This window comes from Mustela nivalis (genome assembly GCF_964662115.1).
Source record: "Mustela nivalis genome assembly, chromosome: 9".
NCBI lineage: Eukaryota > Metazoa > Chordata > Mammalia > Carnivora > Mustelidae > Mustela > Mustela nivalis.
In genome coordinates this window covers 64,469,691-64,488,878 of record NC_139028.1, presented here as the reverse complement: position 1 = coordinate 64,488,878, position 19,188 = coordinate 64,469,691, and the positions used below count along the sequence as shown (strand labels likewise).

The 19,188-nt window shown below is 47.9% G+C and overlaps 1 protein-coding gene and 1 pseudogene across 4 annotated transcripts in view; both read right to left on the bottom strand.

Annotated features, from left to right (window-relative positions):
* Nucleotides 1-1,059: 1,059 nt before the first annotated feature.
* Nucleotides 1,060-19,188, bottom strand: part of CLPB (ClpB family mitochondrial disaggregase) — a 142,212-nt gene continuing 124,083 nt past the window's right edge. For all 3 annotated transcript variants that reach the window (XM_082749889.1, XM_082749890.1, XM_082749891.1), the window contains 9 exons: nt 17,512-17,589; nt 16,247-16,302; nt 11,513-11,557; nt 10,976-11,137; nt 5,305-5,461; nt 4,792-4,865; nt 4,530-4,649; nt 4,203-4,307; nt 1,060-3,829 (listed from right to left, as the gene is read on the bottom strand). In XM_082749889.1, coding sequence (XP_082606015.1) covers nt 3,581-3,829; nt 4,203-4,307; nt 4,530-4,649; nt 4,792-4,865; nt 5,305-5,461; nt 10,976-11,137; nt 11,513-11,557; nt 16,247-16,302; nt 17,512-17,589 — 1,046 coding nt within the window. In that variant the 3' untranslated portion in view covers nt 1,060-3,580. The remainder of the gene's footprint in view (nt 3,830-4,202; nt 4,308-4,529; nt 4,650-4,791; nt 4,866-5,304; nt 5,462-10,975; nt 11,138-11,512; nt 11,558-16,246; nt 16,303-17,511; nt 17,590-19,188) is intronic.
* On the bottom strand, nt 8,266-8,759 carry LOC309840244 (large ribosomal subunit protein eL22 pseudogene; annotated as a pseudogene). Its single transcript has one exon. The product of its transcript is annotated as a large ribosomal subunit protein eL22 pseudogene (transcript).

The following is a 19,188-nucleotide window of genomic DNA, read 5'->3' as shown; positions in this document are numbered from 1 at the left end:
TTATGGCTTAGGTGTGTTTTTTTCCCCCTAAATCTTTTTGGTTTTTTTTTTGATGGGGGGGCGACAGGGGGAGAGGGACAGAGAAGAATCTTAAGCAGGCTCCGTGCCCAGCATGGAGCCCAACATGGGGCTCAATCTCACAACACTGAGATCATGACCTGAGCCAAAATCAAGAGCTGGATGCTTAACCAACTGAACCACCCAGGTGCCCCTTCCCTAAATTTCTAAAACAATCACTACACATCTCTGAGTTTTTCTTTTTGAATAACAAAGGTGTTACATTTTTCATTTTCAAGCCCTGTCTCATGCATTCCAGGATACTCAATACGGGTTCTGGGTCTTTGCCCTGTTTGCTCAAGGTCCAATGCTGGCAGATCCTAATGGCTGGCCACAAGAACATAGCGAATGAATGCGTGCTCAGTGGATAAATGATACTGTCCTGTCCTGGGACTCACTGTGAAGATCTGCGCTTGCTGCAGGGCCCACCCAACCATCCGAATACCTGGAACATCTGTCATTGTGTCACATCCTGTGAACAAGCCAGTGAGCTGGACAACTGAGTGTTTGCCCTCTGGGTGCTTACTGTGCTTTCTAGTAACAAAGACAGACAGGTAATGCAAGGGAGCTGAATTTTGCCCAGTATGTTATGGAGGCTAAAGCTAGGGGCCAACATCACTTAGGAGGTGTAGTTGAGAATCTGTAGAAGTAATACTTAAGTTCCTCAAAATCTGAGGGTTTTCCCTATCTCCTACTCTCCTCTCTGGAAGGTGGCCATTGGGTTTTCTAATACAAAAGTTATCTGGTCTTGAGTTATATGCTGGGCTCCTAGCCACAGCTGACTGAACGAAAGACCGACAACCAGGCATAAGAACTTTATCTAATAGGAATGTTCCATATATGATGGTCACTGACTGATTGCATTAGAACCTTTAAGGAAAATCTGAACACCAAACAGAGTGAAAGGGGAAGAAAAGAAGATGGCAGCAGAAGAGAAAAAGAACAGTAAAGTATAACAACAGCAGTCACAAATCCTATGGTATTCGATTGGAACTGTAGGTATTAGTGCGAACTCATGATTTTTAATAACATACATACAGCTATAGCAATTAATTCAGATGTGTGTGTTAACATGAATACACCTATTTCCTAGCTCTGTATGCCCAAAGGGCCTAGAAGTAATGACCCTCCAGTAGTAATAAATACACCTAGTGTCCGTTCTTGAGGGCAAGGAATCAGGAGCTATCTGGGAAAACAGCTGATGCAGGGCTGGAACAGGAAAAATATGAGTGAGCTTGGAACATCTTATGGTGCTAGAGAGAAAGAAGGGCTAAAAAATGATGGGGGCAAAACCACAACAATACAGAAGCCAACCTGAAAGAATTCTCAATGGCTAAAACTGGGCCAGTATGAGCAACAAATAAACTACTGAAGTATGAGATTATAACCTACAGAATAAGACAAGTATCCATTAGTTTATACTGATATAAATAAATTGTTGAAATAAATACATGGGAGAAAAGAGGGAGCTCTCGCCTATAGCAGAATACCAATTAATAAGTACAGATAAAATAAGTAAACAGAAAGTCAACATTAGGCCAAGACAACATTAATTCTTGTAAGTAAAAAACACTGATGGATGCTAAAATTAGCAGGCAAAAGTTTAAGGATAATTAAGGTTTTTACACAGCTTCAAAGTACCTCCTCACAAGATTCTTATTAATTTTAAAGGGGGGATTAGTTATTTTACAGTAGAGAAACCTGACCCACACCACCAGAGTCACGTGATCCAAGTTAATATCACTCCTTGCTAGAAGGCACTAGAAGGGCACATCATCACTTCTGGGGTAGCTCTGCCAAAACTGCAGACCCTCAATCTAATCATGTGAAAAAAGAGGACAAACCCAAATTGAGGAACATCCTATAAAATAACTGGTCTGGATATTTCAGAAGTGTCAAGGTCATGAAAGGCAAAGAAAGATAGAGGAACTACCAAGGGCTGAAGGAGACAAAGGAAACATGACAACAAAATATAACACGGGATCCTGGATTGGACCCTGGACCAGATAAAGGACACCAGTGGGAAAAATGGCAAAATCTGAATGTCTACGGATTAATTAGTACAGTGTCAATGTTAATGTCCTGCTTTTAATAATTATACTATAGTTTTGTAAGATGTTAGTATTAGGAGAAATGAGGTGAAGGATATATGAAAATGACTATTTCTGCAACTTTTTGTAAGTCTAAAATGATTTCAAAACAAGTAGGAGTGGTGGTAGTAGTAGTAGTAAAAAGAACAGCAGTCACTGAGGTAGGGAGCAGCAGACAGCTCCTTGACATACTGGACGGTGATTGCTGGAGCATCTGCTGGAGCCCATGTCCTGACTTCTGACTGCCTCCTACCCACCACATGCTCATGGCATTCTTCCATCACCGAAAGGACTTTAATTCCTGTCTCTATTTTCTGCTTCCTGAAAGAGAGTAGCTAACACCAAGGGAGGGATCCAAAACGGTCCTGCAGGTGATGGGGCGGTCATCAATGATGGCTAGTATCGATGGTGCCCAAAGATGCACCAGGCCTCGCTGTGTCCTAAGCCAGGGTTGACACATGCCTGGTTTATGGTATGCCCTTGGGGGATGGTGGGTGTGCAGACCCTATGCTTAGTGACTAACATGCAGACTGCATGGGCGAGTGGTTTATTCCAGGCTAATTCAGCTGGGACAGCAGTATAGACAGAGCTGATGCAGACTCCTTGGCCACCTGGGCACAGCCTGATTTCATTATCACTCTTCCTACAGTTCCCCGATGTCTGTGTTGGTCTCCTGAAGGAGGCCCCATAGAGCTGAGCTTGCTTGGTCATTTGGTACTGTTGCTCAGTCCCGGAGCAAAGCAGGGTAGTGACCCACTCAGCCTTCCTCCTAGAGGTGCCTTACAACGGCTTGGTTCCAAAGCTGGAGAAACATGGTCTGGCCTGACACCAGAATGTGCAATGAGTAGGAACAGCTACCAGAAGGCAGTGGAGTGGGGAAGAGTTCTATGGGTCCCTTCTCCTTGGAATTCTAGGGTATGGAAAGGAGGTAGCTACAGTCTACACTGCACAATCTCTGCCTGGGCCTCTGCACTCTTTTTCCACAATCTGTGCAGACATTCTGGGCACTCAGTTGCATGAAGGCCAGCAGAGGGTGGCAGGTCACAGCCTGGTACCTGTCTTTGCCCAGGCAGATCTGTTCTTAGCTGCCAAACTTCTGAGCTTTCTGTGATCATGATAAAGTTCCAGAGACTATAGGCCATGGGGATCATGCTGAAGGATAAAGATAAGGGGCCTCCTCCTCCTCCCTGCCTTGAAGGGGGCGGGGAGGCAGTTCCTCTCTTGGAGACCTGTTAGCAAGTTTTTGGGCCCATAACAAAGGATCCAAGGGAGGGCAAAATCCCTATCTTTGACTTTGAGGTTGAGGAGGGGTCTACTGGGGATAAACAGGCATCAGGCTGGGTGGAGAGGAGGGGAAGATAGGTCAGTTGCCATGCCACAGCCGAGGGGCCTTTATTGGATGTTGAGGGCATGTAAAGGCAGGTAGGTAGAAGCTAGAGGTTGTGGCACACCTTCTCAGGGTGTAGTGGTGCCCGAATGTCCAGTTTGCGGGTCTTGCTGTCCTTGTCAATGATCTCTAGCCGCAGCTTGGGTGGGCGCTTCTCAGCCTGGGGGGAGGGCAGCTCGGGGCTCTTGAGCAGCTGTTTGTCTGAGTCCTCCACAGTGATGCGCAGAGTACAGCCGCCCGGCAGCAGGTCCTGCTCATAGGCAGCTGCCAGCTGGTTCACCACACGGCGTTCAACCTGCAGGTGATGGGCAAAGAGGTCAGCACTGCTAATGCCTGTGGCCTGTAGCCCAGGCTCTTTCACTTACTACTACTAGGGCAAGTCAGAAACCTGAGCTTCAGCTTCCCCCTCTGCAAAGTGGAGCTAACAACACACAGCTTGCAGGACTAGGCTAAGAACTCAACAACGCCAGTTTCTGAAGTTCCCAACTTGTTCCTCATTCCTGGCTGGGGTTCACATGGCTTATCCTCCAGGACCGGGGTTTTACTTGATCATCTTCTGGTTTGGGTTTTGAAGGGGGCATCTGCTCTAGGTATGGGGCTATTCAAGGCTGAGAACCCAGGGTGGGAGGTATGGAGGTGCCTTACTTCTCTCAGGCTCCTGCGCTTACCTCATGCTTGATGGAGCGGGCACCATAGTGCACATTGTAGCCGTCAACCAACACATCTGCCACCTCACGGTCCCAGAGCAGTGTGATGTTGTGCCTTTGCTTGGCCTGAGATAGGTCAGATAAGAGCATGCCTGCATGTGGCCCAGTGCTTTCCATCTCTCACCACTCTGGCCTGAGGCCTGGGACTGTGAGTGACTGTATCCCCCAGGGCCACTGGCCCATACCAATGTGCCTCATGCCCCTAGGGGGGTCGCTTCCAACCCAATGTTCCCTGATTTCCAAAGGGCAGATGACCCAACCCCACCCATGGGCAGTTCCTGCTCTTACTCTCTTGGCCCAGAAGTTCAGTTCCTTGTTGACAAGTTGGATGAGCTCCGAGTGGCAGAAGGGGAGGAAGTAGACAATCTCGTTGATTCTTCCAAGAAACTCATCCCTCCGAAAGTGAGCCTGCAGGGCCAGGTTAGGGGTAGGTGAGCTCTGTGACCCAGAAGGGGTAAAGGGAATTACTGGACCCTGGTGGGGAAGACTAAGGATGGCTAAGGGGATCTTCCCACTGGAGACTCTAGTAGGAAGGAGAAAGACCTCTTACTTTCAGGATAGGGCGTATCACATTCTCCTTGAAGTTCTTTGAGATGGTTATCTTGTCATTAATCTGGACATCCCCTGTGGAAAAAGAATCATAAACTGCCTACTCCCCAGATTTAGGGAGCTCTTGCTCCCATTTACAAAAACAGCTCTGGTCCTGCCCCTGATGGGTCTGTGTGATCCTGGTCAGGGTCTCAGGCTCTTTAGGCCTCAGCCTGGTCTCCACTTGAAAGAGAGGACTGGACTGGGCACTTCCTGAGGCCTCTCCAGTTCTATGTGCTACAAATACAAAGCAAGGGGTTCCTTAGTGTAGGAGTTGTGTGAGGGAGGGAAGGAGGGGAACAAGAGTCAGGACCAAGACTTGAGTTCTGACTTGGAAGAAGGGTTGGAAGGTTCATTTGCAAATAGAAAGGCGACAGATGTGGCCTCCTGGATGATCTCATCCTTGCCCCAGGAGATGTGCTGGTGGTCTGGGCACTTGCCCACCTGCCCAGACGGCTCAGGCTGTGTGCCATACCAAGGTTTTCCGCGATACGGTTACGGCTCATCTCCAAAGCTTCCTGTCTCAGCTGCAGTGCATGCTGTGCGATCTCGTCGCTGGCCACATTGGAGGTCATGATGAAGATGGCGTCCTTACAGTCAATGGTCTTCCCTTTTCCATCTGTCAGCCGGCCCTGGGAAAGAACAGTGACTGCACAGTCAGGAAGTGCTAAGCTTAGGCACCTCTTCCGGGAGGTCTCTTCAGAACCCCAAGCTGCTCACTCCTGCTGGTTCTCACTGTCCTGGGCTACAACCATTCCACCTGCTGATACTGTCTCCAATCAAGACTGAAGCTCTCTTTGTCATCCATCAGGTCCCCTGATTCATCTCTGGCACCCCAAAAGTTAGCTCGATTAAACATGCATCCATGCAATACACTTTTTTAGAGGCCTAATCTGGGTCAGGCTCTATATTGGGCACTGGGGCCTCACTGAACCTTTGACATGTTTCTTGTTAAAAAAAAGAAAAAAGACACTCAAGAAACCAGCAATGACAATTCAGTGAGTTAAGTATTATAAGGGGGAAGCCCAGTGAGTTAAGTAGTATAAGGGGTCATGTAGGAGCTCAGAGGAGGGTATTTTATGTGGCCATTGTGAAGACTAATATGGTCATGTTGGTGAAAAATCCTTGGTTAGCCAAGTTGTGCAAATGTTCTGAACTGTTATTAGCCAGCAGACATGTAATATACTACCTATTTGTTGGTATTTGTTGTATTAAAATGAATGAGACGAATGAAACAGGTATAATCTCTACAACTTAAAGCCATCCTTTGGCCTGGCAGAGAGGGACAGAAAATAAGGCTCCTCCTTTAACCAATGTGGGATGAGGCCTTGGAATCTTTAGCTCTTTCTAGAAAGGACACAGATGAAAGAAACCATCTGTACTAGAGACAGATGCACTGAGGAAAGAGAAGAGACAGAATGACAGAAGTATAGTTATCTGGGGCCACAGAGTTCAAGGGCAAGAAGCTCCCACCGACTCAGCAAATAATGCTGTATCACTGTACCACAGTACTTTACAGTTATTTATGACGCAAGTAGCAGTCAGGGCCTCGGTGAGTGGAACCTCTGGGGGAATAACAGTGGACACCGGCAGGGCACTTCTTGCACCATAGGTGCTATGCTTTGTGTTCTCTGTACCCCACTGCACTCTCCCACCGAGCACAGGACCTGACAGGCCAGAGAACATGGCCCTGGCGACACGTCACTGACCCCAACCTGTCGGCTCTTGCCTGCCCTGGCCTCAGGTGGTAGGTAGTCCTCCAAGCATTTCCCTTTCCCTGGTGGTATGGACCTCACTCAGGCTCAGTCCTTGCTTCTAAAGCCAAAGCAGTGGCAGACCAGCCCTGGCCTTCAGAAGCAAAAAAGGAAGGATGTGCATTAACTCAGTACCTAATCCATGCTGGGCATGGTACCTGCTTTTTAGCCTTGCTTTACACTGGCCCTTGGCATAGGCTTCTTAGATTTATTTGTTCAATTTGAGAGAGAGTGCAAGTGGATGTTCTTGAGCTGTTGCCACTGGCTTTCCTGATCATGAGTAACAGAGCAACAGATTCACCGAGGGCAATTCTAGTTCTAGGGACCTGGTCAGGGTATGTGTGTGTGCGTGTGTGTTTGTGTGATGTGTCCAAATGTATGCATAAGGCACTTGGCAGAGCTCATCCCCGAGGATGGAGTACACACACTGCTATACTGACCAGAACAGTAACCAGTGGCAATTTCATCCTAGGATCAAAGTCCTGCTTTTTTTTTTTTCCTAAACTGGGACGGGGATGGGTCTCAGGTGGGTGAGGGTAGCAGACATGGTGTATGAAGACCCAAAGGGTGATTTTCACAGTGTATGTGTCTCTTCCTCCTCCTCAGAGACCTTGGCAATAAGGACCGCCAAAGAGTCCTCTCTAAAAAGGGAGCTGTCACTGTCCCATCCCAGCAATGACTGGGTGTGAATGCTACCCCAGGGTTATAGGGGCTGTTTTCCCACTGTTTCTGTCCTTGAGGGAGGAGCAGAAGCAGGCTCTGCAGAGGAAGTGTCCTCCTGAGACTTCTGCCCTGCATGGCAGGCTCTGGGGTCATTAGTTCCACTTGGTGTTTTGCTGAGAGCATCAGGGCTCCTGAACAGACTTGGGAGAACTGAGCTGGGCGGGAATGAGGGGCTTCCTTCACGCCCCCAGACTGGAGCAGAAGCCCTTACAACTCCCAGCACTTGCCACTTATCCTAGTACAGCACGTATGAAGGTGGGGTGAAATGCTTTTTGCTATTAGTCTTCCCAACTCTTTCATGAACACCGAGGCAGAGACCATGTATTGTGTGTCCCATCCACCCTACACTGAACCACATTCCCTCTCTGACTTTCCGGATAGGTCACAGACTCTGTTATTAGCCCTCCCTTCTATGCATACCATATTCCCCCTAGCTGAGAGAGCTTATCCTTTCCTGGGGCTTCTCTTACTCTACCTGTGCTGACATTCCTCAATCTCTGCTTCCAGTCCAGATCTGTCCTATGCTCTAGACTTCTCCAACTGATGACCGGCCTCTTGGGCACCTCCACCTGGTCGTCCCTCAAGTATCTCATTTTTAGCAATTTCAAACCTCAACTCCTCATCTTCCTCGCCTATCTGCTGCTTGTCCTCATGGGTTCCCTGCCTCAGCTGAAGGCAGCAGCAGCTGTCCAGCCACCCAGGCCAGAGTCCTGGAGTTGACCACCCCTGGCTCCTCTGTCTCCCCTCACATTCAATCCCTGAGTCCTGCACAGTCGGCCTTCTGGGAGTTCTGGCCAGCCCACTTCCCTGCTTCAGAGCAGGCATCCCCACATCTAGCCTGGATGCTTCACCAGCCTCCTCGCTGCTCCCCCTCTTCTTTCCGGTCCATTCTATCACAGTTACCAATAGGATCTTTATGAAGTGAGAATGTGTTCTTACTTAAAGCTTTTAAAGGCTCCTTTTTTTTTTTTTTTTTGTGATTCCTAGATTTTATTTAAAAATTATACTAAATATCCCAAACACAGGACTTCTAATCCTCGTCCTCCTCCTCCTCCTCGTCCTGGTTGATCTGGAAGTAGCATAGCTCGTAGCTCTCCTTGCTGTTGGCCACCACATGCAGCCAGTCACGGAGGTTATTCTTCTTCAAGCACTTTTTGGTCAGATATTTCAAATACCTTTTGGAAAAAGGCACCTCGGAAGTTACAGTAATCTTGCTTTTGCTCCTTTCAATGGTTACCACCCTTCCACCGAGATTTCCAGCTTTTCCATTCACTTTGATTCTCTCCTGAAGAAACTCCTCAAAATTGGCCACATCCATGATTCCATCTTCTACAGGGTGGGTGCAATCAAGGGTAAACTTCAGAACTTGCTTCTTTTTTTTGCCCCCCTTTGCCACCAGCTTTTTCACGGGCACCATGGTGGCTGCGGAGGCAGAAAGGGAGGTGGGCGGACTACCTTAAAGGCTCCTTTCAATCTAAAATCCACATTCCTTCGCCTGGGACCATAATTGGTCCCTGCCAACTTTACCCACTCACCTCTACTGTTCTGCTCTCACTTTCATTTTGCAGTCTAGTGGTGCTGAGCAGCTAGAGTTCCCTGGACAGACCAGGATGCCTCGTGCCCCTGTGTTTCTGCTTAATAGGTGTCCGCTGTCAGCCCTTCTCCACTGTTCACCTAGAACCTCCTTAGTTATCCTGGAAGGTATGCTGAATTACTGTTGAATTAAGTTACTCAGCAGAGCATTTCCCTTGACTCTGTGGGCTCTGGGAGTGGCTGGAGTGAGTAAGACAAGATCCTTGTCCACAAGACGCCTATAAGCATAAATCTAAGAAATCTTGAATGGCAGCTTTGGTCAATGGAACCAAGGGCATAAACTTCAGAGATGGTAGTAGGCTGCCAGAGGCCACAGGAAGGAATTATTATCAACTCCCAGAAAGTAGTCAGTGGAGAAACAGCAGGGGAGGGGTTACAGGGCTTACATATGGAGGTGGTAACAACCTGGAGGCAGCACTTGTTGCATCTCAGTCAGTAGCTGCCTCCCCTCTTCTGGGCCAAGAAGGCCATCAGAGGTAACTCTACAGAGATGTCAGAAGCTGCAGTGCCCATGCTCTCTGAGCTGGGCCCTCCCTTCCCGTGAAGGCTTCCCTGCAGATCTACCTCTCTCTTCTGACCCTGGCTGAATGGTAGTTATTACTGAAGCTGCAGGCTCTCAACTGGACTACCTGGGCTCCCATCCTGGACTCCCTCTTCCCAGCTGCATGCCCATAGGCCAATCACTTCTCTCACTTTACTTCAGTAATTACAGAGGCAGTAATAATAACCACCTTCATAGGGATGGTGGGAGGACTAGATGAATTAATATAAGTAAATGTTTTAGAACAGTGTTTGGCACATAAAGTAAAAAATATCAACTATTATTATGTCTCCTTTCTAACCGTCTACTATGCAGGGAGCTCCTAGAGACCAGGACTGGGCCTGGTCCATAGCTGTGTACTTGAATCCCATCAAGAGAATGGAACGAGGTGGGAGGTCTCAGAGCACAGGTATGAGTAACTGAATATGTAACCTTGGAAGGACTGGCCTTCATTCCTCAGCGGCTGGTCAGGGGACAGGGTAGACCTGGAGAGCTAGGAAGATAGCAGTAAAACTGGGGCAGGGACAAGGATGCTGGGCCAGGTTGGGAAGGTGATGGGCAGCTGTGAGTATATCTGGATCTGGGTCTTCCTGGCTTGGCACCTGGTGTGCTATTTGGTCCAGAAGTCCCTTCCTGCCTTTTGAGTACACTTGCCACATGGGAAGCAAAACACCTTCCTGTTGTCCCCGGGCTATGGGGGGCTAAGTGGAAAGGCAGGCTGGACTCCCTCTGGACACGTGTTGGCTAATATAGAAGAGAAGCCTCATGCCCAGTTCCACAGGGCCCCTAAAGGAGGTCAACCCTTCCTATGTTCGTAAGTCTCTCTTCTCTGCTTGAGGTTAAGGAGTGGTACAGAGAGGGAGAACTGAGACTCCAGAATCAAACGTATCTGTGGCCCAAACATGGTTCCTCTGCACAGTGGCTCCATGCCATAGGCACGACATTTATAACCTCTCTGAACCTTAAGTTTCTTCTGTAAAAAGAGCTTCTACTCTGCCTGCTGTTATGATGGTTAGCAATAACATCTTTAGCCTAGTACACAGAATATGCTGAAAGAGAAGAGAGTTTTTCTCATTTAGAGCTCACCCCACCAGTAGGAGGCTGTCTAGTTTGTGACAAGCCTGAAAAGGGCTTGTGACAAGAAAAGGGCTCCATGAGCCAGGAAGTTCTTGGAGATTATCTTGGATTCAGCCTGTTTGTCACATGAGGCCCCTGATGCTTAGAGATGGAGAAGAGTTGAAACTAAAAATTCAGGTCTGCCCTGGCACTTCCACTCTGTGTCTCTCTAGAAGGCAGCCTGGGTAGCCACAGAATTTCAATTCTTGGGTAGTGCTGGTTTATCCTAAAGTGCCCAGCATGGGCCCTGGTCCAGAAAGGGGGCAAAGCCACATCTGCTAGGTGACTGAATGTACACATGTGGAAGTGGCAAATGAAGGAAGGGTCAGACAGGCCTCTGGGTCCTTGATTCTTATTGTTCATAGGTCCCCATGCCCCGAAGTGACCCCTACTCCATCCCAGCCCAAAGTGACTTTCACCTCGTCAAACAGCTGCAGCATGATGGTGAGCACGTCTGGATGGGCCTTGTCTACCTCATCGAAGAGCACCACAGCATTGGGACACTGCTTCAGCTTCTTGGTCAGCTGGCCGCCCTCCTCGTGGCCAATGTAGCCTGGTGGGGACCCGATAAACTTGGCTACCTGGAGGAAGGAAGGAAAAACACTGGAAAGGTCTTACTATACCTTTAGTTTCTGATGTGGACATGCACAGGAAAATGGCTTCATTCATTATTAACACTGCCTATCTCAATAAGGACAGTCAGACTTTCTTCTGGGGTAGTAGGAATCCTGCCACAATAGAAGAGTCTACAGATCTTCTCTAGGTTTCTTTTTCAGAGCAAGTCCTATGCAAAACAGATCAGTGACCCTCTTGCACATATATGCCCCCAAAGGATGAATCCCAAGGCTGCTGGAGTTATCTCAGGTCCAAATGACAAGTCCCGACAAAATACCCATGCAGAGTGATGTTGATTCACAGGCCCTCCATACCATACTTCAGCGAGGACTCTCACTTACCTCATGCCGCTCTTGGAACTCAGACATGTCCAGCCTGATGAAGCCCTGTGTGGAAACAAGCAGGAGTCCATTTGGAGTCAGGAAGTTAGAGGGAGAGGGTTAAGGAGGAGAGCATCTCAAATATCCCCTAGGCTTTCAATCCACACCAGTGCAAGATCTTCTATCCCATTCTATTTTTCTGGCTCCTTGCCTCCTTTTCTGTCCACTCCTCTCCCCCATGATTCCCTCATTCCCTACCTTAATAAACCCAAGTCATGTCCCGGCCTTTCTAAATCTGGCTCAGAATGTCTCTTTTTAGGCTTCTACTGGTCTTATTACCACATCAGCCATCCCATATTTCCTGAGAGCATTCTGTGTGTGCTAAAGCTACAGCAGCGAACAAGTCTTGGTCTCCGTCCTTGAGAAGAAGCCGTCAAGTGGGGCAGGTAGACATGGGTAGAGTCAGCTACAGTCTGTGTGGGCCATGTGGAGAAGGAAGGGTGCAGCAAGTACCCAGCCAGCTCCATGGTGCCCTCAACTTTGCAGCTTTTGTGGGCACATGCCTCTTTGTTTTATATTACTTCTCTTTTGTGCTAAGAAATCTTTTAATTTATTTACATTTCTTCATTTCACTTAAAAGCTATACATAAGGCAGCTTGTAGCCCATCCCTCTCCACCACTGGGCCTAGGAGTGATCTGCTGGGAACTGGCCCTCTGGGGTGAGGTTCAACCACGATTAGCCCCAGGGAAAGGGTATGTGTATGTGTATGCGGTGGGAAGTTCGCGAGTTAACGCAGGCAGCGTTCACTATTTTCATGATGAATTTAGGGACTTATAGTTACACGTGCCCTGTCCCTCCACCCGAACCAGGGTTCCCCAGGCTCCTTTTCCACTGGCACACGTTTCCACCTCAGAAAGAGCACTCACTGAATACACTTCGTCCAACAGCTGGGGATGACAGGGCACCAAGACCCTAGAGGGAGGTAGCTATCTACGTCTGATATCTAGGCCACATGCTGCTGGTCAGAACTGTAGTTTTTCTTGCATCCTGTCACTCTGTACCCGCAGTACAGGGCAGCAGAAGTGCTCTGGCAGGGACATGGCTTCCAGTCCTAGGTTGGCCACTGTCTCTGTGGCGCTGGGCATGCTGCCTCTTCTTTTGGAGCTGTAGTTCCTTTCTGTGGAACACGGGCTCCTGTTTCCTCTCCCTGCCTCACCAAGGGCCTGAGAGCACCTAATCCAAGAGACAGATAAGGGTTTGGAGAACTATTAAGGCTACATGGAGGTAATCACTGCTCTTAGAGAACATGGGACATCAGCCAGCAAGCATTTCCAGAGGGTCCTAGGTAGCTCAGCCAAGGCTTGCGGAAGAATGGGAGGATGGACATGAGGAAGCTCAAGTGCTTCCCAGAGGGAGCAATGCACTGAAAGCCATGAGATGGGTTCCTAATGGTAACAGCTGACAGTTCTGGATGCTTCTTTAAGTGCCTGGCAATGATCTAAACAAACTCAGGGCTCAGAACATGTACAAGTCTATGAGCTAAATATTATTATCATTTCTACCCTCCAGATGAGAAAACTGAGTCACAGATTAAAGTAACATGCCCAAGGTCAATCAGGTATGACAATTTAGCTCCAAGTCTGTGCTCTTAGCCACTAAACTCTACTGCCTCATATTTCCTGCTCTGTCAATCAGCGCTTGGCAGTCTTCATTTCTAAGTTCTGAGCTTTGTGCCCGGATGTCAAATGTCCCAGGATACCAGAAGTAAACACTCTAATGATCACTTAGATCAAGTGTTGTGGGTTCTTGTCCTACTTCTACTGATTTGCTGAGTAACTCCGAACAAGTTTCTGGGTTGATTTGCTTGCCTGAAATATTTTTGGTTTCACATGGTCTTAGCTTAGGGTTATCTAGAAGTGAGGCAACAATTATGACAGTAATATCCAATATATACCAATCACTTACTATGTGCTAATGGTGTTTAGCTGTTTACATGGTCTCATTTAACCTTCATAATAATCCAATGAGATAGGCACCGTAACTGAACCCATTTTACAGATGAGAAAAAAGATGGGAACACAGATCGCAGCCAACTCCGGAACAATTGAGAGTTGGTATTTGAAGCCAGGCAGGGGACTCAGACCTTTGTCACAGTGCCATGCTAACTGCCATCTTCCGGGCACTACTATCCTACCTCAGAAGACCACAGAGCCCCTAAGCACTAGGGTGCTTTTGCAAGGATTTTTAACTAATAATGGAAGCTAACAAAATTGCTCAAATTTGGGACAAAGAGCAGAAGTTAATGAGAGAAAAAAATAAGCCAAAGATCTGAAAAAGAAATTATACGAATGTCCAAACAAGACCTTGTGAGGCAGCCAGGTCTAGAGGCATTCGTAACTTTTTACAAATGAGGCCACTAAGGATCAGAAAGCCAGAACTTAAAACCAAGTCGAGTGTCCAGCTAGTGTACATGTCACTGAGCCGGCCCTACTGCCCAGGTCCTCTCCAGCTCCTGTGACATGGCCCTTCCTGTATATCTTTCCTTGGGTCCTGCTGGCATCAGGTACAGTCCAGGACTCTCAGGTTTTGAAGGCAGGTTTCATGCCTGCCTGTTACATGGCCAGAAAATGCCTGTGCTAAACACAGACTCTGAATGGAGTTGGTACAAGAGGGTTTTATAGAGGCACCACCTAGGATTTAAATATTAAATACACAGACGGTTGTACTGGGTTTCCCATGCCTCACATCTCCCTATTTGACACAAGACTGACAAGTTTACAATCTAGCTGCCTACTACAACTAGGAACAATGGCACTGAAAGGAAAGTTGAGAGACTTGGATTCTGATTTTATCTCTTCCCCTTGCAACTGACACTGGACGGGTCCCTACATGCTATAAGGTCTGGGCCTTCCCATCTGAAAAGTGGCTCTAATTCAGCATCTATGTTATCTTCCGCATGGGGTTGAACAAGAGGTCGATGGCGTGGTACCGTGGAAAATATGAGGTGATGAATAAACATGAGATCAGGGCTCAGGCACTGATTAGTGTGCTAGAGACTGAGCTCACTGTGACTCAGTATCTCGCTTTGGGGAGGGGTCAAGCAACCTGCCTAAGGCCAGTAGAAAGAAGAACTGGAGCCTGTGCTGAGGCATGGGCGGCTCCAGGGACACTCCTTGAGTGCCCAGCCCACCGCCTCTGAGGGATGATGGTATACTGTAGGACACCATCCCCATGCTTTCAGAAGTCTCTGCCCTGGTGTCTGTTGGCCCCTCGTTCAGATGCGCTGACTGAAAACGACCTGCATCATCAGTCTCTTAGCAAGCCCATCTCCTTTCTACACCAGCAAGTCAGCCGATGCTTCCCTTCTTCTTCTTCCACTGTGTATGAAGACATATTAAGACAGCTTGGATAAGGAGATTATAATTTGTAATTAAATATTAACCTTTCTGACAGTATTAAAATTAAACCACTCAGAATTCTTCATCCCTAATCAGGTGGTTCCTGCCCGTAACTGTATCTTCCCTAATAGTCTTGCTAGTTTATGGCTCTTTCCAGAGTGCTAATTGTTTCAATCGCTGCCAACCTGATGAATTGTCTTAAAAATGCTATTTCAGTTGCAGCATGCTAATATGCTGTTCTTGCTTACTGCCTGTCAGGAAGGTCTGCTCTGGGCTTGGTTGAGGCAGAGCACAGCTACGGGCAGAGCCAGGGAGGCTTCGGAGCCTTTAGCCAGTTATTAGGCAGAAGGGGCTGGGGATGTTGCCATGGCTGCCAGGCCCTCAGGGAGGAGGCAAAGGGGCAGTGAGGCCGGAAGCAGGACGGAAGGTGGCTAGGACTCTGCTGTTAGTGCAATTTTGGCTGACAGCGGCCTGAGCAATTTCTCAATGCCTCAGCTGGGGAGGCCTTCCACAGAAATTAGGCAAGGGCATCTGGGGTCACAGGCAACCTCAGGTGGTAAGCAGGGGTACCTTAGCCTCCACACCGGAAGGCTGGTGGAAGAATGTCGGGCTTTAGTTGAAATGTTTCTGCAATCTCCAAGGATGGCTCTGACATCTCTCTCTGCAGGAAAACGTTTCCATTCAGCCTACAAAGTCAAACTAAGAAGGCCTTGAGGGCCCAAGTCTGAATAAATATAGGGACAGTCTTCTCTTTTGGCGAGGTCCAAAGGCTCTGAAGTCATGGGGAAAAGGGTCTATGACCACCCCACAGCTTAGGGCCAAAGAAATGTTTAAAAGTTCATATACAATGGAGAGAAGCAATATGGTTATCTTCTCATTCCAACTTGTTTTCTTCTATAGGCCCCAAGACTCTCTCTAGCATGGCCTTGATGTACTAGAGAGTAATAATATCTTTCTAAACCTATTTCCCTCTCTAGCCCGAGTTCCTCAGAGCAGGGAGTATGTCCTAAATGCTGAGTTATCAGGATCTATACAATATCTGGCCAGAGCAGATGCCTGAAAATGCATTGATGAATCTCATTGGGTTCTCCTAAATGTCCTAGCAGTCAGGTAAGGCAAGGATTATTTTTACTGTTTCACAGATGAATAAACTGAGATACAAGGAGGTTGGATAAGTTACCCAAATTCCTGGAACAACCGGTGGCCAAGTTGGGGTCAGACTGAGGCCTGCTTTCTGGGCCAGGGTCCATCTTTTTGATTCACTATTGCCAGATTCAGGGAGCTTAGAATTTTGGGGCTAGCAGTAGTGGTGAGGTCTCCATGGCCTGCACATCAGGCCGACATCCCAGCCCTTACCTTTTTGGCATCTTTGTGCATGTATTTGGCTGTCTGCTTGGCCAGCTCTGTCTTTCCTAATAAGAAGGAAGGGAGAGGTGTTGGGTTAGGATTAAATGACTTGTCTTTTGGAAAGAAAGAATTAGAAATGGATGGACATTGGAAATAATGTTTTACGGATGGGCTCATGGAGGGTTGGTGACCCTCCCAGTCACTGGAGGGAGAATTAAAGGTGGAGTTGGAATCAGAATCAAAGTATATACTGCATCTTGATTTTTCTGTGGATAGAGATTGAGACTTTTTTCTACAGCAGCATCCTAAGAATGGGGGGTGAACTTTTATAATCTAGAGCCAATTTGTCCTTTGAAGCCCAATGCAAACCTTGCCTCTGACAGGAGCATTCTGATTCCTGGTCACTGTACTAAATCTCTTTAGACACTCACAGTCTTGCCATTCAGCCAGGCCCCAGAGCCAAAGGCTGAACTGAGGCTGGGGGGCAGTGAGGGGTGGGGAGGATAAAGACTACTTCTTCTTGGCCTCATAGTCTTTCTTTGTAACATAAAGAAGAAATGACAATACCAAGTGGTGGCTCTGAAGGGCCTTTTGGTATGATGGCCAAATCTTCAGAACTCACTGCCTAGCAAAGGAAATCAAGTTCTACAGTATCATGGTGAGGTGGGGGAGTGCTAGGTCCTTGAAGATGCTAAGAGGGAAAGAAGAGACAACAAATGCATGAAAACTTGCCATCAGGACAATGATGGGAGGAGGTGGTACAGGTGGGGGGGGGGGGCTCTGTGAGGGTGGAGAGTGAAGATGTGAGAATACCTCAGATAATCCAGCCCAACTGGCCAGAAAAATACCCAACCCATTTGACTAAAACCAATTTTGCAATGCACCCCACACTGTGTTGGCCACATTAAGGGCTTTCTTTAGCTTCCTAGAAGGTCATGCCCCAAGCTGTACTAAATAAGGTTGGTGTGCTGGGCAGTGGAGGTGGTTTAACTGTTCCCAAAGGGCAGTGTTGGGGATGCAGAGTGGCCGGACCAGGGCTATCAGACCCCAAAAGGCCAGGTGACTTAGGCCCTACACTACAGCTTCGAGTGAGAGGGACGTAATTCCAGCTGTTCCTAACCTAATGTGACAGATGATCCTCTTGCTGACTCTGTAATTTGGAGGTGGTATTTTCAGAGCTGGAGTTGTACAGAAGTGGACTGTGTGACTCTGGCCCATAGCAGCTAGGGTTCCCCCAGCTCTCCTCCCCCACTTTCCAATCTGCTCTCAGTTACCTATTCCAGATGATCCCAAAAAGAGGAAGACCAGAGGGTGTTCTTCGTCGTACCAGCCATTCTCCTTCCTCCGGATTGCTAGGGCCAAACACACAAGATTTGGGGGGGGGGGGAGGGAGAGAGGCAGATAAATCAATGACACAAAAGGCAGGATAATTATCACTAAGTATACAATATGTTTTACTGCTCTGCGCCCACTCAAAGTCCTCACTACCATTAGTGCTGCCTAATCTGATTAGCTGGCAAGGCCCCTAGAGACACCTAATCAGGTTAGCATGGATTTGGAAAGCTGCCCAGAGCAGATTTCGGATAAAGTTTTCCAGGATGAGCACTCAGCGTTGCCAGGGAAACTGAAAGGCGGGTGGACGGTGAATGGAGGGGTAGGGGGCTGGTGAAGGAGAATTCGAGAGGAACTTTAGCTCTTAGATGGCTGGTTACCCATCTACTCACCACTGATGAGAGACTGAGCCTGCCTCCTAGGCAAATGGAAGAGACAGAAGCCCATGACAGGCCCTGAGGGATCCGGGGTGTGAGCTCTGGACTCTTCCCCATTTGGGGAAACCAAGATCTAGTCTGCTGTTTAAGAGTATAGCCAAATGTACTTTCTGGAATCCAGTCAAGGGTAGTGTAGAGCTCAGGGCACAGACGGGTGAGCCACTTGGTTAGCACTGCCATTAACCATGGCCTCCAGTGAGGAGCAGTGGCTGGGGAGTGAGACAGACATGTACTAGGTTCCCTGAAGAGTTCAGCTCTGCTGGAGACAGAGCTGACCACTCCTCTTCAGGAGGAAGTATATAACCAAGGGCTGTGCATTCAAGGTGAGGAAATTAAGTGTCTAACGACAGAGTGGGAGAATCGGGCTCCGAGGCATCACTCAAGTGGAAAAGCAGGGGGAGGAAGGAGGCAGAACCACTAGAAGAAAAACCATTTATTGAACATGCTATCTGCTGCACACAACTGGAAAAACTGTCAACAGTTTTTATTACCTGAGACCCACACAAACACCCTGAGAGCAAAAGTCTTATTTTCAATTCTATTCTACTAAACAGGAAACTGAGGCAAGAGATAAAGAGACTTGCCCCAGTCATACAACTAGTAGATTACTAGTTGAGAGTAGAGTCTCTTCTCTCTCTAAACATTTCTTCTTTTTGCTCATACAGGTTTGCTTTAAACATGAATGGGAACATGGCAGTCAGAGGCAGGAAGGGGATAGAGCACTGTGTAATGTCAGGCTGGTCTGGTTCTCAAGTGTCAGGGGGAGATTAACAAAGGGATATATGCCAGAAGACAAGACCTGGAAAACAAGTCAACTGAGAAAGAGCTGATGGTCTTGGGGGAAAGTATTGGCCAGTCCTAAGGTACAAAGATCATAAATGCTATATACTGTGTGCTATGATCTATATGGGTTCCAGAGAAGTAGTTCCAAAAGGCTTTTTGGAAGAAGTGGGACTGATGAGGGATTGTGGAGGCTGGGAAGGATCTGGAGAGCCAAAAGTGGCCAGCATGACACAAATGGGGAGACAGGAATGAACATGAGTATTTGTGAGTGGGGTCAGATTATGGTCTCAAATACCTGCCTTTGTGGCCTTTCTTACCTCAAACTCATATGCTGCTACCTGAAGACCTTTCCAGTTCTGGCTTCAGCAGAAACAGATGGAAGTGCAACCTCTTGGGAGA